The 25452-nt window shown below is 36.8% G+C and overlaps 1 protein-coding gene across 2 annotated transcripts in view; it reads left to right on the forward strand.

Annotated features, from left to right (window-relative positions):
- ptprz1a (protein tyrosine phosphatase receptor type Z1a) overlaps window positions 1-25452 on the forward strand; it is a 103083-nt gene that overhangs the window by 47992 nt on the left and 29639 nt on the right. For both annotated transcript variants that reach the window (XM_055222484.1, XM_055222485.1), the window contains exons 4-10: window positions 3566-3717; window positions 4841-4936; window positions 13082-13148; window positions 14928-15085; window positions 20047-20197; window positions 23008-23192; window positions 23598-23724. In XM_055222484.1, the coding sequence (XP_055078459.1) occupies window positions 3566-3717; window positions 4841-4936; window positions 13082-13148; window positions 14928-15085; window positions 20047-20197; window positions 23008-23192; window positions 23598-23724 (936 nt within the window). The remainder of the gene's footprint in view (window positions 1-3565; window positions 3718-4840; window positions 4937-13081; window positions 13149-14927; window positions 15086-20046; window positions 20198-23007; window positions 23193-23597; window positions 23725-25452) is intronic.

A 25452-nucleotide genomic window follows, 5' to 3' on the forward strand; every position in this document is an offset into this window, starting at 1 on the left:
TTTGGCTTTAATACAGTACAGTACAGTATGCCACAAAACTTATTTCACATGCTCCAAAGTGTATGGTTTTAACTTTCTATTTCCATGGACTCATGCAGGTGACTTTCCACCTCCAGAAGGTTACATGGTATCACTTTAAGTAGTTACTAAGCCTGAATCATTCTTAATAAACAAATTTGTTCATTATGAATTAGGTCTTTCTCTTGTTTCAATATAAAGTGGTCCTATTAATTCTATACACTGGTCCCTTGTTTATCGTTCTAAAAATAAACCACAATAGGCGAAATCCACAAAGTATTCAGCTTTATGTTTAACAATTATTATATATGTTTTAAGGCTGTAAAACCCCTCACCACACACTTTATACACTTTTCTCACACAGGCATTAACATTTTCTCACGTTTCTCTCTTGTTTAAACACTCTCAAAGTTCATACCTTCGGTTTTCAGGTCCTGCTTAAGACCTAGCTTAATACTGAACAAGAACATCTAGCATGGTCTTCCTGGTTTAGTGCAGTAACAGTCCCACCAGTTGCTCAGTTGGTAGAGTGTTTGTCCACTTATCCGACAGCTGGTGGTTCGAATCCTGCTCTCGACATCATTGGTTGAGCGGTCAGATCCACTGTCCCACAGGTTGGTGGTGGGATTTGAGCTCCCACAGATGAATGCTGTCGTTTCTTACCTTGGGTAAGACACTTAACCCACCTCACTCCCAGTGTCTGTGTACACTGGTGTATGAATGTGTGTGTGAATGGGTGATTGGTTTCTTGATGTAAAGCACTGTGAATCCATTGAAGGTGGAAAACTGTGAGCATTGAAACCTCATAGTCCTGGTTTTGTTCTGGGGTTGATCTATAGTCCTGTTTTTTGGTTTTAGTTTTGGTTCGAGTCATGATCCAGTCCATAGAGTCTAGAGTGTATTTCTGTGGAAAAAAGTATGTGATGGATGCACTGTTTGAAAAGGTGGAAACAAACCTGTCATCACAACTCCATTAAGGGCATGTCTAGTCAGGGTTTGTCATCCTTCAGGAAATGAGACTTCAACAATGCCTTTAAAATGGGAGTCAAGGCAAGGGTGTTTAAATGACAGTGTTAATTATTTTACAGCAAATGTTATTATTTCAAAATATGATTACACTTGCACAGCTTGTGTATGTCTAAATTGCACATGTACATCAAAAATATTTACTTCTATATTTATCAGGTACAATTTAAAATCTGAAACTTCTGGCAATGAATAGGAAGCCAGTAGCAATGTTTATGGTCTGTGTGACTAGACTAAGTAACATGGGCTGATAATGAACACAAATACAACTGAACAAAAACTTTAAATCCAGATATTTAAAAAGAATACATATAAACTAAAATAGGTGTATAATATTTCAAAAAATGCTTTTAAAAGTAATTTTCATTATTTTCATTCATCTTTGTGGCTTAAAGAAGATCTATTGTGCTCGTATTTGCTCTATAGCTATAATCTATGACCCCCGAGGATCATAATTTTCACATTTTAAATTGCAATATTAATCTAAAACGAAACAACTCTATTGATTTCTGCGTTAGAAAACTTCAGTGCCTAATGGGAGCTGACGACAGCGTAAATGTCATCACAATAAAGAGTCAGCACGTCCGATGGATAGCTGCAGAAGACGCAAACAAGCAGCTGATTTTTTGCACCAAAATGACTACGCAATGCTGCCAAATCCTGCACAGATCACAATTAATAAAATAAAATTGGAGAATGTGGGCGTATGCTGGTGGTGGTGAAAACGGGGATTGATCGGCAATGTGGCGTCTTGAAAATAAGCGATTAAAGAAAGCTCAAACATGCACCAATCACTCCACATACAACTTTGGGTGACTAAATGGTCGATTTTGCGTAAAAGGTCTGCTTTAATATCTTTTACATTTGCGCAATCCTTGAACCCTAACCTCAACATTTACAGACAGATTTCAGCACATTACAAATATACCATTCTAATATTATTTGGGGACATATGTAAAAAAAAAGACATAGATTCTTAAGTTGTTATTATGCCCTACATTGTATCCATACTCCTTGCTTTTTTAATGACACTGGGCGTACACAGCATATAGTGAAGATGAAAGCCTCGAATGTCGCTCCACCTGAAACAAACCATCAAAGCAGGTCCAGAGGCGGAGGAGCTTTTGTTGAGAGCGTAACACAAAGATGGCCCCCTGCACACACAGGATGGCGGTACTGACTGGTCCATTGTCCCAGGTCTAAAAGAGCATTTGTTGAGAGTATTGTTCCCTGTGTTACACCTCATAGGCCATCGTCCATCTTCTCTGTCACTCACCTTTCATGTGGCTTCAAAGATCCACAATACACAGGTTTACCATAGGACTAGGTTGTACTGTGACTAATAGGGAAGAGCACGTGGTCATTGGAGCACATACGAACCTGATTTTAAAGTCCTATATTACGCAAAATTGTCTTTTGTGAGCTTTAAGTCATGATATAATGTTGTTACCACCTCAAACACATATCTGGAGTTGTGCTTTGTTTCATTAACCTTTTTATTATTAGTCTGTTTACATCTCCAAAGCTCAAAATGCTCTGTTCCACCTTGTGATGTCATGAAGCTGTAGTTTTCAATTTAACAGCTGCCTCTTACCTTTAGTTCAGTAGAGATCGGCAATTGTAAGGCTGAAATGATCCAAATGATTTTAGCGAAGGTGTATGGAGTTTAAAAACACAGTGGAGCACTTCCTGTATTACCACATGACATCACAAGGTGGAACAAGGTGTTTTCTGTGTGAGAGAAGAAATCAGCCTAAATATGCAGAGTTTGTGTTTTAAACATGTGAAAATGAAACAAAACACAAGCCCTGGTATGTGGAAACAACATTATAACATAAATCAGAAAACAGCGTAACATGGGCCCTTTTACTGGTCAACTGAAGTTTCTGTTTATACCTGGTTTAGACCTGGGTTGTTTCTATTATTAGGCCTTCAAGCCCTGGTTTAGACCTGGTTTGATACGGCAGAAGAGGTTCTGGCTTAGTCGTTTTGGATCAGTTCTGGTGTTGACCTTACTTTTGGTTTTAGAAACAGGATTTTTTCTGATTCAGACCTGGTTAAGACCTGGTTTAGATCTGAGTAAGTACTTTTTTTGATATGACTTATTTGAGAAGTATTTCTATCACTTGCCAGATCAAAAAACAAGTTGTTATTCATAAATAAAAAATCCAGTAGATTAATGGAAGTGCTTCAGATCTTCTTAAAAAGTCTAAATTTTTGTTTATTTAACCTATAATAAACGGGGAACCTGGCTCTTGACACTAGCAAAGGTATCTGCTTTTTAGAGGAGAGAAATGCAAAGTCTTTGCATTGAAGATAGAACCTGAGGCTTTCTTGCTGTGAGGCAGAAGTGCTAACCAATATGCCACTGTACCACTCCTTTATAAAACACATTATTATTAATTATGAATAAAATATCACTTAACTGAATAATACTTGTTGGTTATTTATTTATATTTTGGACTCATTATGTCATTTTCCGGTTTTTAATCCATTTTCCCTGTATTTGCTTTTGTTTCAGTGGCTGTGAACATAGACGGGGACTTTTACGTGAGTGGTGGCGGTCTTCAGTCGACCTTCAAAGTTGGACGCATCACCTTCCACTGGGGGCGCTGTAACGCTACATCAGACGGCTCTGAACACAGCCTGAATGGGGTTAAATATCCTTTAGAGGTACTTACTATTTCCTCCTACTTTAAATTACAGGGGGAATTTAAAGGGACTACCTAATGTTTACTTTTTATTCTTCAAAGTGAAAAACAGACTTATTTCATTTAAAACTGTGCGGTTGAAACTTTTGCCTCACTTATCTAATGCATCCTTATTATTACCACAATTACTTTATCAGTGTTTTTCATAATATTCTGAGGTCAGAGTAGAGTTTTGCGATCATGGTAATGCAACAACTAACATATTAATAGCACGCCAGCTTAAATGCTTTATAATTGGATGCAGATACCGCACAGCAGTCTCATTTTGACTTTAAGACCTTTTTTTACAATATCTCAGTTTTGTGACAAAGCAAAAAACAGGTACAGCCACTTTATATTCCCCATGAAATGCAACACTTTTGTTATTTTGGTTTATAGTTGTTTTTTTTATGTATTATTCAACACTTGATACATTGATGAACTACAATTACCATTTTGATTGCGGTTAATCTTTCAAGTCTAGTCTTAATAAATACTTCATTTAAAGAAGGTTTATTATGCAAAATTGACTTTTTGGAGCTTTCTAGCATGCTATAACCTTCTCTCATCAAAAACATGCCTGAAGTAGTTTTATATGTCATCCATGCATGTTTGAGTAATCTAGTGATCTCTTCTGGGTGCTAATTGAAACCTCCTTACAGTATACAGCAGTTTAATCCTATGCAAAGCTACGTGATCTATGCTCCAGCACAGTTTTCATAAATATACACAAGCAGGAACAATACACTAACATCTTCACAAACCTGATGCAATGTGCAAAATAGTAAAATACATGCAGATTGTTTTGTGATAGCGCTCTAAAGGGGGAGTGACTTAGTGCAGATGGCAAAGGGAGGAGGGTGAATACTGCATATAGCATTTTCAAAACAATAAAAGGGCACATGGGGATTTAATTATGGTAATAAAAAGCAGAGAGACTTTTTTTTATCCTTCTCCAACTTTATCAAAACTATACCACAAACTCAATATCTCTCCCATGTAACTTCATAACATATAATACAGGTAATACCCACAATCCATCTATGTTTGTACAGTCTGGATCAGATAACACTAATCTTTGTTCCTGTGTTCTCTCTCTCCCTCAGATGCAGATTTACTGTTTTGACCCAGCTCGCTTTGACTCCCTGGACGAGGCCATTAAAGCAGGAGGTCGGATCACAGCTCTGGCTGTGCTGTTTGAGGTGTGTGTGTTAGGCCTGTCAAAATAATTTTATATGTCGACTTATCCTTCAATACTCGGTAGATGGAACAATCATTTTTGTGGTGCAATATTTAGTGTTTATACCGTATTTTCCACTTCCAAATGCTATTTGCCATTTTGTGATATTGTAGTTGTTTTTTTTTTTTTGTTTTTTTTGTAGTTTCTCCAGCAACAAAATCTATAGATCATTTGAAGGCTAACAACCAGCCCAACCAATACCATAATAATTAGTCAAGCCCTAACAATCACCAAGCAAACAGTCAACAAGTGTAGAGCACAGCCGCAAAATGAAAAATATGATTTCTGAAAATGTATGACTTCAGCTTTTTTCTTATTAGAAGTCACTTTTTAAAACATTAAACGCAATGTTATTAAGTAAGTAGTGGTCACAGACTTCTTTATCATAAAAATAAGTCTGTGACCATTAGAGCTTGTACAATCCCCATCCCCAATCCCCAAGTAACAGAATATAGATATTCTGGTGCATGTACATATTACATATTACATATTTCATATACTGCAGAACTAGCTTTGAATTGGTCAAGTTGTGCTATTAATTATTTTTGAAAAGTTTATTTAGTGCCCAGTGTGTGTCAGTGCAATTTTATCTCAAGAATTTGGTTATGTTGGCACATCTGATGCCACCCAGTGCCAATGACACATGGTCACCAGATTGGCCCAAAACCTCAGATTATTTTTCAACTAAAAGTAGAGAAACTTTGACCTGTTTGTTTTTTCTGCATTGAACTTTGCACAGATGATCATCTCATGTTGCTTTCACTGTTCCTTTGTTTGTCAGGCACTTTCTCTATAATTTTATATTTTTATGTTTCTTTTTTATGTCTGTGTTTAACTATGATTTACCTTTTCTTTATTTTTTCTTAATATTAGTATTTGCCCAAAGCCTTAGCTTCACTTACATACCAAGAAAGGTGTACTTTTCTGTATAAATAGTTGTGTGCAGCTACATGGTCAGATCATGGAGATAATGAATTGTCTGAGAGCTTTTGCCACGCCCCCGTTAGTCTAATCGATCGGCAGCGAATGTCTTTAGTCGACTACAGCCCTACTATGTACATGTGGCGTCTACTATCTCTGTATCTCTGTTTGAGTGTTTTACAGGCAGACGATCATGTTTCCTGATAAGACTTGGATCATTTACGTCCCGCTGAGAGTTATGGAAACCAGAGTGTGCTTATAACATGGAGGGATAGTTCACTGCGCAGTGCAGTGGGAGGAGTGAGGATTAGTTACAGTTGGTCTGATGGTTTTAGATGGCTCAAGACACAGGCTGCATGATTTGATTTAGGTTCATGATCAGATCAGACAATGGTGGGTCATAGATGGGTCGTCATGGATTTTTATTTTTTTTATTGTTAAATCAAAGACAAAAAGCTCCTCTGATATTAACAAGAGCATTAGATATTTAGTCAAGTGTCTGTACAGAGCACGTTTAACACAACCATGCCTATACTCAAAGACAGATGCAAGTAAACGGGTAAACAAACGCATTACACAATTTCAGGGGTGGAAAGTAACCAATTACAAATACTTATGGATAGATAATTTGTGTAGTTGTACTTTTTTGGGTAGATTTTTAAAGCTGGACTTGTACTTGCAATTGAGTAGAATTGTAGCCATATAATTGTAATAAGTTATATTTAAAATCATATGACCCAATTATCCTGATCCACGTCTGTCTCACTGTTGTTTTTCCTCTTTGTAAACTGACAAAAACACACATAACAGCACTGAATCGCCTGCTCTGATTGGCCAGTGCTCAGGCTAAATGCAGATTGTTATTTAAATTGATCAAATTCAGCTTTAAACTGCTTAATTTATATAAATTACTTGTACTCTGAGTAGTATTTTTCATGTGTACTTTTACCTAAGTACAATTTCGGAAGCAGTACTTGTAGTTGAGTACATTTTTTGCTATGTTACTACTTTTACTTGAGTACAAATTTGCAGTACTCTTTCCAGCGCTGCTCAATTTTCAAACTGCAAAAGGGCAAAATTACAAAACCCTTTCTAATCGTTAATATTCACATACATGGATTTTCAGGCACAAGCTTTGGAAATGTACACAGACTCAAATGTGTGAATGAAACAAAACACAACTCCAGGTATGTTTTTGAGGAGGTAACAACATTACAACGCGGGTTAAAGCTCCCAGGAGTCAGTTCTGTGTAATATAGGACCTTTTTAATGATATATTTTTGCCAAGATGAAAAACCCAACTTGCTGCATTGACTCAACCAAAATAGCCCATTTCTTTCCGACTGTGGCTCTATTTGTGATACGTTCGACTTGACCGACATGACTAAGCTTCGGAGTGTTCACGCTAGGTGCCAGGGTTCAAACATGTGTGCATATTTCATCTTTTGTTTTCTACTAAGTGTAGTCATGTCGCCTTTGGGTGTAGCACAGAGGCCATGTTGGAACAGACTCCAACATGTGAGGGGCTGCAGGCTGTGGGAGCTTTACGGGGAGGAGAGCCGGGTGCGATATGAGCCTAGTAAAAAATCATAATGGTGTGTTTTTAATAGATTTAAGTCATTTTAATAGAGGGTAGAAACTCTCAACACAGACCACACGGGATTCAAGTGTAGGGGAAGTTTTATTAGACCAGGTCCAGATCTGTAAAAATATTGAAGTTCCAGGGTTTCTTTATATAAAAGGTTTACATCTTTAATTTTACGTGACTTGAAATTCTTTGCTTTTTAGAAAATAAAAATTGGATTAGAAAAATGTTTAAGGCCCTGTATGCAATGTCTCCCGTCCTCAAACTGTGACAGATGGAGATAATTACTGTACATTTACATTGTTAGCTGTGGTCAAAACTACTTTCAAGCTCTCATAGACCCATCAATTTATAACTTTCAGACTTTCAAATAAAAAGCAAAGTAAAAAAAAAAACACAAAACTTTTCTTTATATATTGAGGGGAAAGGTTAAAAGGCCAATATTTCGCTATTTTCTGATCTATGTTATAATGTTTCTTCCTTTCAGACATTTTTAACACACAAATCCTGTATATTTAGGTTGAGTTCTTCTCTCAAACATAAAACACTCCACCTTGTGATGTCATCATGTTGTAATACAGGAAGTGCTCCACTGTGTTTGAAACTCCATACACCTTCACTAGAATCATGTGGACGATTTCAGCCTCTGGAATTGCCCATCTCTACTGAACAAAAGGTAAAAGGTAGATGTTAACTTGAAAACTACCACTTCATGACATCATAAGGAGGAACAGAGCATTCTGAGCTTTGGAGATGTAGACAAACTAATCATAAAGGGTTACTCAAACATGTGTGAATGAGACAAAACACAGCTCCAAGTATGTTTTTAATGAGGTAACAACATTATAACATGGATTAAAGCTCACAAGAGTCAATTTTATGTAGGAATCTCAGACGTTAAAAAAGAAAAGTTAGCAAAGACAATGTAAAAAAGTAAATTTAAAAGAGCGGTGGAACAACCCGATGAGCTGCAGCGTCACAACTGGTAAATACATTTATCACACTATAGAGTTGTACAGATACTTTTGAATGAACGCTGACTAGTATTTAGTTGCTTAAAAACTACATTGTCCTAATAATCTAACTGAAAATTCTTTGATATGTTACACAACACAATCCCATTTGCTATGTTTCCAAGTATTTGAAAAAAAAATACAGTAAAATTCACTTATGATGCTGCAATTAATTCCCTTTCCCAAATAGCTGATTTTGCAACACAATCTATAGTGAAAAAGTATTTAACTCTAGTAATAAAAATGTGATCTAACCGTTTTAATTTAATGGGCAAATAAGCCACAGCACAAAAGTTCCCCTCTGGCTTTGAAATATTTTCGTAGAGTTTTAAGGTCATCTTTTGTCAGAATTGGTTTGGACTTGAATCGATCTTTGGTCTGGTTTGCTCTCGTTCGTCTTTGCAAACAGTTTGAAAAGTCAAGGAGGAAAAGTCAAATGTCAAAATCCATGTTGTAGACGTTCAAATTTGGAGCAGATGTTTTTTTCCGCCATCTTGTAAACACGGTATTTTCAGATTCAGTTATTTGTAGTTTTTCTTATTTTTCAGTCTTTTATTTGTGATTTTTCATTTTGTTGAGGTTATGTGGTCAAGGACACCTCCTCCATGTGGGTGAAGTGGGTCTGTTTTTGTAAAAGGCAAAGGTCAGGAAACTTCATCAAAAAGTACAACTACGTCTAGATTTTTAAGTTTATAATCGTCATCTACTTACGAATAACCTCCCAGACGTCTTACGCGAGAAAAGAGTGTATATTTGGGTTAAGATCAATATAAGTTGTATTTAGAAACCAAGGAAAATAGTACTAGATATTTAATTTTGGAAAGTTGCAAGTTTTATACCTTTCAGGGACCAAATTGGTCTATGCTTGGGTTCAACACAATACAGTGACTGAAGTTCCTGAGTGTTTTTGTTGTGAAAGAAAGATCTGTCATACTCTGTCTTTGTATAAATGAATGTGATTTCTACCTGACACCCAGACCAGTCATTAACATGTGTGAAGTTCAACAGACACAACACACAACTGTCCCCACCCTCCAGGAAACCCTTTCTTGTTTTACCTGTCCTCAAGTGTAAAAGTTTTTTAAGGCAAGGCAAGTTTATTTGTACAGCACAATTCTGACACAAAGTAATTCAAAGTGCTTTACAGAATAAGAACGACATTAAAATCGCACTACAATAAATCAAAACATAAAAAAATCATCCTAAGATTAACAAGAAAAAAGCGCAGACAGTCATATGCAGAGCAGAACTGTTTTGAGCCTAGATTTAAACATTGTCAAAGTAGAGGCCTTTCTCACAAGTTCCAGGTTTTAGCTGCATAAAACTGAAAACACTGATTCACTAGTCTACTAAGTGTAGTCCTGACTCGGGGGACCAGCAGGAGGCCGGTCCCTGAAGTCCTCAGAGTGTGAGATGGTTCATGTGGCACTAACATATCGGAGATGTACTTTGGTGCTGGTCCATGGATAGACTTGTCACAAGCAGAGCTGCTTTAAAGTCTATTCTCTGAGCCACAGGAGTCAGTGCAGAGACCTGAGCACAGGACTTATGTGCTCTTACTTCCTGATTCTAGTCAGGACCCGAGCAGCAGTGTTCAGGATGTACTGCAGCTGTATTAAGGCTCGTTTGGAGAGGCCAGAAAGCAGGACGTTACAGTAGTCTAACCTACTGGAGACAAACACATTGAGTTTCTCCAAGTCTGGTTTTGACAATATACCTTTGATTTTTGCAGATATTTTTAGATGGTAAAAGCTGCAGAATTTATTGATTTGATGTGGTGGTTAAGTTCAAGTATGAATCACTTATTACCCCTAGATTTCTAGCCTGATTTGAAGTTTTTAGAGAGAGACTGGATGTGACTGTTGAACTTTCTTTTTGTTTCTTTGTTAACACATAACTGTGAACAGATGTGACCCTGCTTTTGTAATGTATGATGTTTGTCATTCTGGTATAAATACTCAGAGCTCACAGGCTCGGGGAGTAGCACGTCGCGAGGCTGCCAGTCGGTAGTCAGGGCAGGTCTGGGCCCTGTCCTGTCCATATCTGTTGTAACAAAGAATAAACCCTCTTGTATTTCATAACTCACCAAGCCTTTGCAAATGGATTATTAGCATCAATATATACATTTTTCCACAACAGGATTGTAAAGACATGTCCTGCTGATCCTGGTCCTGCTAAAAAAGGGGGCATGGCGAAAACTCTCAAAATTATTACATATCTCTGTGTATCGGACCCAGACTTCACTCACAAGACAACAACTGCACGGAAGCTCATGCAAAAGAACTATTTATGCAGAAAAAAGTATTAGGAAAAAGTGTATTTATAATGACAGTTAACACGTGTGAATTATGATCTGAATCTGCCTTTTTACATATAGTAAAGACCTCAAAATACCAAGTCTTCAACTAACTCTGTCACTAACTTCTCCTTTCTGCAGTTGTTCCATATAAATCTTTATAATCCAAATAAAATCCTAAATCAACTAGGATTGATTCATTTGACTAAAGACCTGCAACCCTAGTAACCATTGAAACTGGAAAATAGACCCTTTACAAATTTTGGAGATAGATTTTTTTTTTTTTGTGCATCATCCAATTTTACCCTGACCATTGTAGTTCATTTGGTTGGGGATTTGGTTCATTTAATTGTCCTCTACACTGGGATTTCTGAACATGTTTTGTAGCATTTTAGCCAATGGAAGCAAGTGCTTTGTAAAAATTCAGTCATACATATTTTGTCAAAACAGATTCCGAATATCCGTCATTATGGGTGTTTACTATAAGTAGCTGATTTCATTTGCCTGATTACTGCTTTCACTGCCAGCCTAACCACATGACAACCCTGTTTTGTTGTTGTTCTTATCAAAGTGAGACTTGCACTGCATTTTGTGGTTTTGTAATGATTCAGTAATATCCCAAATATCCCAGTACACATTTGGGACAAGCCAGGACCAAACCTAACACAACCCATCTTTGATCTTTGTGACTCAGTTGTTTATGAGAGTCAATTAGTGATGAAGGAACAAACTCAGTGGACGTAAAACGTTGCATAACATAAGTTGTAGTAGTAATAAATTACTGTGGGAAGCTCTATCCTGAGTGCTTTTGGCTGTTACAAGATTGCATAGCCCAAAGTAAAATATCTCTATCCAATTTGCTTTTTCACACTTTTAAAAGTGCACTCATATACTGTATAAAGAAGTGGACTAAGGGACTATGGGACATCAGCATGAACTCAACAGCATGAACTCCATATTTGGAATTCTGACAGAGTATCATAGCAACCAAAGAGCCAACCCAGAGCAAGGCTATTGAAGGTAATGTCCCTTCCCCTCCCTGCTAAACCAACGATGTGGGTGTTTAGCAACGCTGTCAATTAAACCTGTTGGCAATGCTAACAGGAGCAACCTCGGGAAAGAAGCGGCCTGCTTTGTGTGATTTGTGTGTTATTAATGTTCATATCTTGATTTACTGACATAATAGCAAAATTAAAATACAAAGATCATGTATAGCGGGTTAATACAAACATTTTAAAACCAAAATGACAAGCCTGACAGCAGCAGTTGCGGAGGTAGGAGCAACAGTTTTTCAGTAGAAAGTGAATTGGAGCCAGATGGAGCCAAAAGCACACCCATGCTCACTTCCTATTTGGAACATGGCGGCTAGCAGGTTAGCAATGTCCATTTATATGAGATAATATGTTAATAAGTGCTTGATTTAAGTTGCATTTGTCTTGGGTACATTTTAACCATCTTAAAACAAGATTTGCCAGTTGAACAACAATTTTATGTGATAAAATGCTTGTCGTGTTCCTACTTGTATAGGCAAATTGTATTTTAAGGTTTACGTTTTAAGTCAAAATGTACTCAAATGAACATAATTACTACTTGATTTGAACTTTTATTAATCTTATCTTGAGATTGTATTTTTTACTATTTGAAATGTTCTAGAGTACGGTGTGAAAAAACATTTATTATGCTCGAATTACACCTGGAGAAACATGTATTCTTACTGTGTGTGGGCTCACCTGTCCACTGATCTGACCTGTAACTTGGCCTCTTAGCATGTAGTGTTTCTTTTTTCCATAGATGAGATAAGTTTCAGTTTAATGCCATACTGTAGAACATTTCAGGCCAAACCATCTCTCCATGGAAACAAGCTAACACAAACACCTCCACAAAAAAGTTCCATAGTGCATCTTTATTGCTCCACAAGACCATAATGAGATATGTATTCACTATTGCTTCAGCTGTTTTCATTTTGGTAACAGGAGAGGTGAAACACTTTTATATCAGTGTGCCCAAATTCAACAATGTGCAATTATAGAGGTGCACTTGAAATATTTTAATGACCCATTTTTAACCAAATACAAAAACATATTCTGGATCAGAGCCATGACAACAGTCAAATTTGCCAATTGTCCCCACACAGTCGTCTCTAGGTAGTGGGAGACTGCTGCCAATACATAACCTAATTTATTTGCAAATGATTTTGAATACATTTTATTGTTGTTGCCAGAAAAATAAACTGGTACTTTGCCATTTCAAAGTATTATAACAAACTCAAATTTCTCTGTTCTTTCTTGACAGACCAGCCCTGAAGACAACATGAACTACGTCTCCATTGTCGACGGCATCAACAGCGTCAGCAGATATGGTACAGTACTTCTACTACTTCTACTACTGCCACTACTGATGCTGCTGCAAATTCTACTACTACTATTACTGCTACTGCAACAATTTGTACTATGACTGCTGTTGCTGCCTCTACTACTGCTATGTCCACTATTACTACTGTTACTACAACCAGTACTACTGCTGGTACTGCCACTACGGCTACCACTACTACTATTATTAATGATGCAGCTATATGACTACTACTACCGCTACTACTCATACTTCTAGTGCAGGGGTCACCAACCTTTTTTAAAATGAGAGCTACTTTATGGGCACTGAGTCATACAAAGGGCTACCAGTTTGAGACGCTCTTCTGAAATAACACATTTTCTCAGTTTGCCTTTAGTTATACATTATTAATAATGATAAATGATAATCATCTATGTGAACACACTGATCATGTTGCAAGACACTGATCACATTAATGATTTCTCAAAATAATTATCAACAATGAGCAAGGAGGGAAACATATCAGTATTCAGCACTTTAACTTTATTAATCTTAGTAATTGTTAAATTTCCAGATGACACATCACTACATCTCATAGGAAAAGTGTCCCATTTTCACTATCCATTCACAAACCTTTTTAACAAAACATAAATAATATACATTGCACCATGTTTCATAAAGTTATCGATTATGTAATGTTAAAGAAAAATAAGCTTACATATTTTTAAATAAATCTCGGTTGCGTTGTGTGACGTTTTCACTGGTGTCGTGAAAAAAGCCTTTTGTTTACCTAAAGCTGCGTTTAGCTCTGGGCTTGTTCTGCCCATAGTGCGCGTCCCCGTAGGGAGTGCGCGTCCCCGTGGGTAGTTAGTGTGGAGTTTTGTGAGACGTAGTGAATATGGCGTCATTTGACTATCATAGTGAAGTGTCCCTCCACATTGTGTCGCTTTGCGGTCACCACAGTCGCTCCGCAGATGAGATACACGCAGGTTTCTTTTACAGTCTTAAATCGTTGTGAAAGTGATCTCTTTATTTTCTACCATGTTTTGGAGTAAGAAACCGCTTTCAGCGCATCCTCACAGCGCTCGCGAGCGGAGCACTGGTTTTGTCACGCGCACAATACTGACCTTGGAAGTGAGTAGGTCAAAGTTCACATTAACTTATCTAAACTTCACGTATAATGAACATATGTTTAAGATATTGTCATTTTTAAATCTATATAAACGCAAGGGTGATAAAAAAAAATAGCTACAGAATAAAATTAAATTTTAGATGCAGCTCATTAGTGAGTTGTGCTATTTTTTAGAACCGGTCTGCGGGCGACTCATGTGGGGCTTGGGGGCGACATGGCGCCCGCGGGCACAGGGTTGGTGACCCCTGTTCTAGTGCTATTACTGCTGCAGCTGCTTCTGAAACTATTATTCTACTACACCTACTTCTACAACTACTGCTACTGCCTGCTACTGATAGTTATATTGATGTCTTGATATGACTACTATAACTACTGCTCACACTTCCACAAACACCACATCAAAACCTGAACTAAACTGGGACTAAATCGAGAACTAATCCTGAACTAGACCAGAACTAAACCAGGACTAGAACAAAACTAAACTGGGTCTACATCTGGACTAAACCGGGCTCAAACCGAATCAGGACAAATGTGAGTGCACTGGTACCACTATCAAAATCATTACTATCACTATTGTTATCACCATCTTGAATATTATTAAAACTACTTCCAGAGATACTACTATCACTACTACTTCTCTTTTGTCACAGTATCTGATCTCATGCCTCCCCCTCATAGGTAAAACAAGCGAAGTGTCCCCCTTCGCTCTACGCGGCCTGCTGCCAAACTCCACAGAGAAGTTCTTCCTGTATAACGGCTCTCTGACCACGCCCCCCTGCAGCGAGACGGTGGAATGGATCGTCTTCAAAAACACAGTGTCCATCTCTGACGAACAGGTGAACAAAACATAGCATTTTAAGGCATTTCAATTGATTACAAATGTAGGTAGACCTTGGTAATATATCTGTAAATGTTTTGGTTAAGGTTTAAGTATCGCACAAAACGTGTATGGACCAAAAATGAACCATAAACGTGCAGATATATCAATTCTGTCTCTAGTTAAGGTCCTTTTTAATATATATATATATATATATATATATATATATATATATATATATATATATATATATATATATATATATATATATATATATATATATATATATATATATATTTAATAGACTACTACTACTACTATGATTAGACATACTCAATATTCTCATTTTGCATATCTCCAGGAAAATAATTGCAATACTATACATTTTTGATATATATCCCCCACCTCTGACTTTTACTTTTCACATCAATTAAAGCATCCTTGTGTAACATTCCTGGTGGTGGTACAGCCTTAAATTTATTTTTGGTTGAAATGTTGCTCAGAACCAGGGTCAGCGCCAGACATTTTTGGTTGGAGGAGCTATGGGGGTGCTAAGTTGTTCAGTGGGGGTGCTCACTTCACATGTTAATTAAGTCTTATATGGATGCAAGCGCACTTCCTCCCTCTACCATGTTTGCGTCGTGGTTTTAAGCAAGTTTAAATGTAGTTAGCCGCTGTAGTGATTTATAAAAACGAATATGGAATTCTGTTCTTATTGTAGTCTCATTTTGAACATTCTATGGTTGCAGTTTGAACATTTTTAGTCAAGATTGAATGTGCTATGAAAGTGGGGCAAAAATCTTAGGGGGAGCTAACTGGGAGCATTGGCCATTCTAGAGGAGGCTAGGGCCCCCTCAAGCCCCGCCCTGGTGCTCCCCCTGCCCAGAATATTTAATAATACTGAACAATTGTTTTACTTAGAGCATTGTCCATTTTATAACTACGTCTTCCCACACGTTTAAGTACAGTTTTCATACTGGTTCATGTTGCAATCAGTCACTGGAATGACAGACTAGGTGTGCTGTTTCCATCTTTAATTTCCATAAATATGCTTTTAGTTACCATGCTATTTTCATCTTATTACCATAAATGCTATTACCAAGTCCTAGCGATTCATTTAATTACTGATGAACAGTGTTAGAAGAGAACAACAAAATGTAAAAGTGACGGCCTGATAGATGCCTGAATATCTCACTCGTTCTTTGAACTTTGATACAGAAACTTTATATACCAGATCTCATGATTTTCTACACCTAAAAACTGTCTGTACCAGAACTGAAATGGGGAAAAAAAGCTTTTGGTTATTTTGCTTTTCAAAAATGGAATATATTTCAAGGACATGCAAACTGGGTGCTTTGGTGGCACTAATGCACTTTAATAATCTCCTAACAAACATTTATACTCACACCTGCACTTGTTTGTAATGTTTTAAATGGACTTATGTTTTGTTTGTTGTTTGTTTGTATTTTTCTGCACTTGAACAAGGCACCCATGAAGTCCCACTTGGCTCTCCCTGTATAAATAAATAAATCAAATATGAAAAATAAATATATAAATAAAATAAAAAATAAAAATAAATAAATAAAAGATCATTATTTTAGGATTTGTATCTCCAATTGCACCAACTCCAAACATGAATTAGATTGCTTGTGTCATTCAAATAGTAGTAAATAATAATTACATAAATGACTCATACATATATATATCTTTTTACAAAACTTCTCTGTCACCAGTGTAGCCACTTCAACAACAGAACATCTCCCTCTGCGCTTTTGTTCCACATGAAAAGACCCAGAGAACACAATTATCAAAAAGCATCCATAAACAACCTTTTGGAGCTGTATTCACCGCGCTAAAAGGGTAAATTATTATGGACCAGGACTGGAGCAGAGAGAGAGGGAGGGGCAGGCTTCAGGCTGTCTCTCTATTATTGTCTATCTAGCCTTTGTGATTGACACCCATATACTCGCAGTCATTTCACCACTCAAATATTTCCTATACAAAGAGCCTTCACGCCATTTAAGCAGGAATACACAGACATTTCAAACGTTTCACAGGGGAAAAACAGCACGGCTACCGCAGAATCTTATCTCCAAAAAGCACGGGATATGGGTGACATTCAAACGCGCCTCAGATGTGGTTTGGGAGGGTTCATTTGAGACAATTACAGTCACTCATGCACCAACAACAGGTGAAAGCACGTCCCCACAGCACTTAAAAATATCTCTGTGAAGATCTACGCCCTAAGGTGCTTACTCAAAACTATTAGCATTACAGTAGTTTAACCCACTGGAGACAAACACGTGAATAAGTGTATTCAAGTAAGAGTACAGTTACTGCAAAAGTGCAAAGTAGTAGGACAGCAAATGATTCAAGTCAAAGTAAAAAATTAATTAATGTGTCACTTGTATTTACTCACAGTTTATTCAAATAGTTTATAATGTTTATGTTATTTTACTTAAGAAGGAAAAAAGGGATGCAGTCCAAAAAGTAAAATTTTATAAAAGTTACTCAAAAATGTAATGTATCTGTACTTTTTAAAGCACAAAGTTAGTCATTAGGCTTCTTCTTCTTTTCAAGTCCGAGGTAGTGACACAATACATAGGGAAACATAACATTTATAGGGGCTGTACACAGTTTTCTTCATGTAATAAAGTGAAATCAGTTTAGCCCCAGTACAAATCAGCTAATAAAATCAGCTCTTATCACCTCTGTGAACCAGGAAGTTTGCAGTTAGCATGCTAGTTGTTAGCATTACCGTGATGGAAAAAACAAACGCTTCTGAAATTTGGGAAAGGCACTTATAAACTCATTGCGGTGACTTATTAGAATGCTAAAAAAGTGTTAGCAAACTGAGAAGTAACGACATTTGGGCTAAACCTGGACTAGACCATGACCAGGACTAAAGACTACAAAGCAAGTCTACGTGGAGAGTAAAAGAGGACCAAATCAGGCTTAAACACACTTATTGTTTAGCCTACTTTTACACTAAGAAAATTATTTATAAAAGAACTACACAATGGAAAAATCTGTATGACATAACTTTTGCTAGTCTTAATTGGTTGAGGCATGTTTTATCAATGCAAATGCAAATCAAATTCCTCGAGCATGAAAAGCTTTACCCACATCCCTCATTATTTAACCGCCTGTGTACGTGCAGTTCCCAGTCATTTTAATTATTATTTCATATTCATTTTCCATAAGACAGGTCCGAGCCGGTCCACACATACTGTTATCTCCTTCTCTCCTGCTGATGCCAGTTTGTAACAGTTTAACAGTTCAAGACATATATCCCCTCACCACCATGAGTGTTTTCTTCTTTGTTTTCTCTGGGTCTGGAGTTAGTCAGACGCTGCAGGGCCCTGACTCACCTGAGCTCAGAGCAGGTACAGAGAGGATAGGCTATGATTAGTAATACTTTTACTCCCCATTCACTCACAAAATGACTGAGGAGAACAACAACACCTACTTTGGATTGTTACCTTTATTTATTTTTTGTTATGTTACTGCTACGTTAACAAATGACTACCCACATACTGTTTGATCATAAGTGGACCATGAGTGATTTATACTTAGTACATTTATTGAAATACGATTATTAGAATACATTTTGATATTCTGCTTTAACAATTACATTTCTAATTTAATTACTAATTTACAATGTTGTGCATCCATTCACTCCACACTTGATGTTTGTAAGTTACAATACTACTTGGGGCAAACTGACAGAAGTGAGGCTGCCAATCTGCACCATCGGCCCCTCCAACCAACACTCACATACACAGAGTGAAGTGTCTTGCCTAAAGACACAACAACAGCTTTTGCTACTGACACCGCACTATGGCACCTGAAATTTGGCCTGTCATGATAATTACTATATTGACTTATCGCTTAATATATGAACAATATATTTTGGGGCTCAATATTTATCATGTGTACATTTTCTACATAAAAGTAGGGAGATTTGGAGTATTTTTATATTTAGCTGTAAACGGTAGAATAAGTGAGTTTTATGGCTAATTTTTGGTACATTCTGTTATTTATTTGTTGCAGCTCATGCCTCTTAATAATACTGTATTTAAAAACAGTTTACTGGGATTATGTTGCATTATTGTTACTGTGTCAGAGGCATAAATTGTCTTACTATCGCTTATCACCGTATACCTCTGTAGCAATATATTATGCTTCAAATTGTATTATCGTGACAGGCCTCCCTTGAATTCCCAGTGGTTTCACATCCAAGTACTAACCAGGCCCAGCTCCACTTAGCTTCTGAGGTCTGACGAGATCAGGCTTTGAAAAGAAGGTTTGGCCACAGTAAATGATGCTGTTCTACTCACATATTGTATTAATGCATTGCTTCTGTATGTCATGAACTTGCCTGAACCATCTGGACAAAATATCAAAGCTTCTGTCCTGTTACTATTTTTGCATTTACCCTAATAAAACACAAAGGTATTGTATATCTATTTTTATCGTTAAAACTTAAAAGTAAACAATTTGTAAAGCCTTGGATTTCTATAGCGCCTCTCAAGATACTTAAAGAGCTTTACACTGCATTCTTTATTCACTCCACGCTCAGTGGTGGTAAGCGACCATATGGATGCCTGATGGAAGCGAGACTGCAAATCTGCACCATCGGCCCCTCCGATCACAACCAATCACTCATTCATACTCCACATTCATACTCCACATTCATACTCCACATTCATACTCCACATTCATACTCCACATTCATACTCCACATTCATACTCCACATTCATACTCCACATTCATACTCCACATTCATACTCCACATTCATACTAAACAAGGTGGGTGAAGTGTCTTGTCTAAGGACACAACAGAAAGCACTGGTCCAAGCAGGAATCAATCCTTCAACTTTTGGACTGGTGGATAACAGAAAAACTATTTTACTCATAGACCAATCCAGTAACTACATTTTTGAAAGGTAAAAAAAGTGTTTTGTTTCTTGTTTTAGCTGGAGGTGTTCTGTGAGGTGATGACCATGCAGCAGGCAGGGTATGTGATGCTCATGGACTATCTCCAGAACAACTACCGAGACCAGCAGGAGCAGTTTATGGGACAGGTCTTCTCCTCCTACACTGGCACTGAGGAGGTCCACATACCAGGCAAGTCTACTCATACTCAGCTACTCATACTCTTACTACTACTGTGTTGGCTTGTTCTGATTTTATTTTATGTATTTAATATGTATTTGTTTTAGTAATGAGCCTGTATCTGTTTTCCATCTATTTATACAATATATTTCTTCCCCCAGTACATATATGCATTGATAAGCAGCTCCTGAGGTCAAAATAAGTCTGATGTGTACTGTCTAATTATAACACATTTTATTCAAGAGTCATATAGTTATAGTAGTAGTATAGTATAGTATTAGCATTCCTGTGACAGTAAACTCTCCTCTGGGTTTTGAAAGTTGTGAAAACTTTTAAACGCATCACTGTGAATAATTAGGATGCTTGGAATATATAAGGTAAGTGAGGAATAATTCTGATACACTGCAAACTGTTTAATATAAACTAGTTCAGGGGTCACCAACCTTTTTTAAAATGAGAGCTACTTTATGGGCACTGAGTCATACAAAGGGCTACCAGTTTGAGACGCTCTTCTGAAATAACACATTTTCTCAGTTTGCCTTTAGTTATACATTATTAATAATGATAAATGATAATCATCTATGTGAACACACTGATCATGTTGCAAGACACTGATCACATTAATGATTTCTCAAAATAATTATCAACAATGAGCAAGGAGGGAAACATATCAGTATTCAGCACTTTAACTTTATTAATCTTAGTAATTGTTAAATTTCCAGATGACACATCACTACATCTCATAGGAAAAGTGTCCCATTTTCACTATCCATTCACAAACCTTTTTAACAAAACATAAATAATATACATTGCACCATGTTTCATAAAGTTATCGATTATGTAATGTTAAAGAAAAATAAGCTTACATATTTTTAAATAAATCTCGGTTGCGTTGTGTGACGTTTTCACTGGTGTCGTGAAAAAAGCCTTTTGTTTACCTAAAGCTGCGTTTAGCTCTGGGCTTGTTCTGCCCATAGTGCGCGTCCCCGTAGGGAGTGCGCGTCCCCGTGGGTAGTTAGTGTGGAGTTTTGTGAGACGTAGTGAATATGGCGTCATTTGACTATCATAGTGAAGTGTCCCTCCACATTGTGTCGCTTTGCGGTCACCACAGTCGCTCCGCAGATGAGATACACGCAGGTTTCTTTTACAGTCTTAAATCGTTGTGAAAGTGATCTCTTTATTTTCTACCATGTTTTGGAGTAAGAAACCGCTTTCAGCGCATCCTCACAGCGCTCGCGAGCGGAGCACTGGTTTTGTCACGCGCACAATACTGACCTTGGAAGTGAGTAGGTCAAAGTTCACATTAACTTATCTAAACTTCACGTATAATGAACATATGTTTAAGATATTGTCATTTTTAAATCTATATAAACGCAAGGGTGATAAAAAAAAATAGCTACAGAATAAAATTAAATTTTAGATGCAGCTCATTAGTGAGTTGTGCTATTTTTTAGAACCGGTCTGCGGGCGACTCATGTGGGGCTTGGGGGCGACATGGCGCCCGCGGGCACAGGGTTGGTGACCCCTGAACTAGTTGTTATTTCCAAATTTTAAGACAAATAAAGTACAGCACCTTTTAAGTCTATGAATAGAAAATGAAAATGAAATGATGGATTATAGCCACCTGCCATCACACCACAATACAGATTACCTTCACAAAACATGGTGTGACAGACATAAATAAAAACAGGAAAACCATTAGTTAGTCCTTTTGTGTCCCATTAAGACATAGCTTAATGTGTTTGTGTGTCTCATGCACCAAAACTAACAACCTATTCTCAGCTCAGGCACATCTTTTGAATGCATCGACTTTTTATTTTGTTTTTTTATTTTTTATTTATTTTTTGATACATTTCTATTTTGCATTTCCCATCTGAATACATACTGATTTTGCATGACACAGTAATAATATATTTGTTGTTTTTGTAGAGTAAAACAAAGGTTTTTCACATTTGAAACACATTTTAAAGCGACCCTTTATTAATATAAAAGAAAGCAGTTCAAACTGACCTGTTAAAATAGTAGATACAGACTAATTAAAATCTAAATGAACAAGTGGGTCACAAATGATGTTAGATTGACTCCAGGGTAATAATAACTGCACACTGACCTGGATGTACTGCATTATATTGATTTGGGTAAATGTCGATTTTCACTGTAACTGGTATGAACTGGTACTAATCAATGATTATATATGGCACGAAAGTGACACGAAATATGGCACGAAAGTGGCACAAATCAATGCATGGATTTTGAAGAATATAACATAAGGATCACTAACAACTATTTTGCAAGGCAAATGTATACATTTATATTAATGGCTGTAATAAGTAGAGTATAACCTTTGTCTTGGGTTACTCTGCCCTCTGATGGCAATGTAGTGAATTGTGCATGAAACCACATAATTATAGTTTCCAAAGTACTACAGTCTTCTTGAGATCCAAAGCGAAACACACACACATATATATATAAAATAAAAATAAAGTTGTAGACTTGTCTTGCAGCACTCTGCCCTCTGGTGGTAAAAGTGTCCACCTGTTGATACATACAACTACAGTCACTTTAACTGTCACTTTAACATGCACATAGAGATCATTCAGAAAAGATTAAAGCTTTTTAGAGCTAGGGACAAAAATGCAACAATTTACAAGCCTAGCTGATTGCACTGCATTGCAGTATATATCTATTCAGTTATCTTGTGCCAATCTCCAGTGTTATACTAGTGCAATGAATCACGTTTTAGTTGTATTGTTATTTTAACGATATGTCCAGTCAGAAACTAAATACAAAAAGTAAATTAAAACTTGCTATTGTGTATGCAGTGTGCAGTTCAGAGCCAGAGAACATTCAGACGATGCCGTACAACATGAGCAGTCTGCTGGTGATGTGGGAGAGACCGCGAGCTGTGTATGACGCCGGCATTGAGAAATACTCAGTCAAATACTGGCTCGCAAACACCAACTACCCCACCCCCACAGAGTACCTCACTGATGGAGACCAAGATGTGGTGAGAAACATACTGCTAATATTACATTATGAAAGGCCTGTTTATATGTAGTTTATGAATATCTAAAAATTTGATCAGAGAAATTTTCATTAGAACTAGGTAATGTTACCGGAAGGAAAAAGTAGGTACTAATAGGTACTACTAGTACCACAAAAATCATGGCACTGAAATCTGAGAGAGAATTTCTTTTTACACTTTTGTTATGACTAATAGATCCAGAAACAACATTATAAAAACTTACTAGTACAGTCACCAAAGATGAAAGAAAATTTAATGTGTCTTTTATCCTAGCATATTCTGTTCACAGCTCTATATTTTAGCTTCTATGTTAATTATTGCAGCATGGGAAAGTGCTATTCTCTGTTGTAAACCTATATGTACTTTAATACATCTCTATCCATGTAGGGAGCCATCTTGGATAACCTGTCCTCCAACACGAGCTACATGGTTCAGGTGGTGGCGGTGTGCACCAACGGTCAGTACGGACGAAAGAGTGACCCCCTCAAGGCCGACATGCCCATCGAGGACCCGGGTAAGACACGCCCACCCCAGAGAGGCAGAGGTTAAGAGAACAGCTTAAAGATACAGTGTGTAAAGACAACCTAACAGATTAAGTAACAAAAACACTGAGTAGATTTGTATGGCCAGTAAAAATCAGATAATAGAATAATGGGATAAAGCAATAATTAGATCTGATTTTTGTTTTTTTTATGTGCACAAGAGAAACCTGATAATCAAAAACAGCTGGTGACATGTGTTGGGTAACTGTTGTATTTGGAAGACATTTTATAATATTTGACTTACTGTATCCATCTGAAGCACAATAGAACATCCCTATACAATGTTACTACAGGTTGTTACACAGGGAAGTTTGGTGTAAAATAGACCTTTCTTAGTTTTTCAAAAATTACTATAAAAGATGTTGATCACCAAATGCTAAGAACAAAAAAAATTTGCGTTACATTTTTTTGCCGGATTACTGGAGCTGTTATTCCTACATTTACTGCCTTTGTTTTTCCTTCATCCTTTGTCACTTCTCACCTTCTTCCTGTTCATCTGGATGTATGTTCTTTTGTGATTTAACATTGTCTGTTTGATACTGTATACACTTTTCTCATGATCCTGTCTGACCTGAGCTTCATCTTAGTGAAATACAGAGTTTTCTCCAGTGTCAGAGCTCTCATCTCCATTTTGTAAAATTCATTCCTTCTGCTCATCCTTCTGTCACTGTATGTGTGAAGTTTTTTGGAGTTATATAACAATTCAAATGACACTTTTTGTTATTAAATAAACTCAATGCCAAGTACTATATTCATATGTTTTCTTCTTAAACATTGAGCCTAATGATGATAATTATCTTAGGTAACACTTTATAATAACTACACTTTCAAAGCCTTAATAAAGCATGAACAAAGACTAAATTTATAATGAACAAATAGTTTATTAAGAAAGAGCCAGGCTTAGTAACTAACCATAACTCCTTCTAACCCAAACCCTCTCCTAGTTACAAAGCATGAATCATTTTTAATAACTACTACTACTACTACTACTACTACTACTACTACTACTACTACTACTACTACTACTACTACTACTACTACTACTACTACTACTACTACTACTACTACTACTACTACTACTACTAATAATAATAATAATAATAATAATAATAATAATAATAATAATAATAATACTAATAATACTAATACTACTACTACTTTAGTCTTGGATATCACTTTCCCTGACTCTTAAGTCACATTACATGCATTATTCAACACACACACGCACGCGCATATGAACACATACACACACAGCAGGCTTTGACAAGGACGTTTGGCCACAAAAACATTTCTTTCATTATTAATTAAGTCTTTGTTCATACTTTATTTAGGCTAATTAAGGTGTAGTTATTAGTGATACGTAATCTTTTGACCTGCTCGAGGTTATGGCTTCAGTTTTGCTCTTTTCTACTGGTTAGTTCCTGTACAGTTTATTCAATACGTATGTTCATCTTCCAGTAAATTGTTTACAACAAGACCTGTTATCATAAGCAGCCATCATCTCCATCTTCCCACAAATTAATTTCATTTTCATTATTTATTAATCACACTAAACCTCACCTCATGCTTCACACCCTCTCCATGACCTGAGCCTCAGGTAAGAGCGCCATCTTCTGGCCATGTGCTTCCAGACACCTGTGTGCTGTCAGCCTATGTTACGCATTTGCAAATAACTGACTCCAATGCTTACTCGGAAATTT

The sequence above is a fragment of the Periophthalmus magnuspinnatus genome, chromosome 6, assembly GCF_009829125.3.
Source record: "Periophthalmus magnuspinnatus isolate fPerMag1 chromosome 6, fPerMag1.2.pri, whole genome shotgun sequence".
Lineage (NCBI taxonomy): Eukaryota > Metazoa > Chordata > Actinopteri > Gobiiformes > Gobiidae > Periophthalmus > Periophthalmus magnuspinnatus.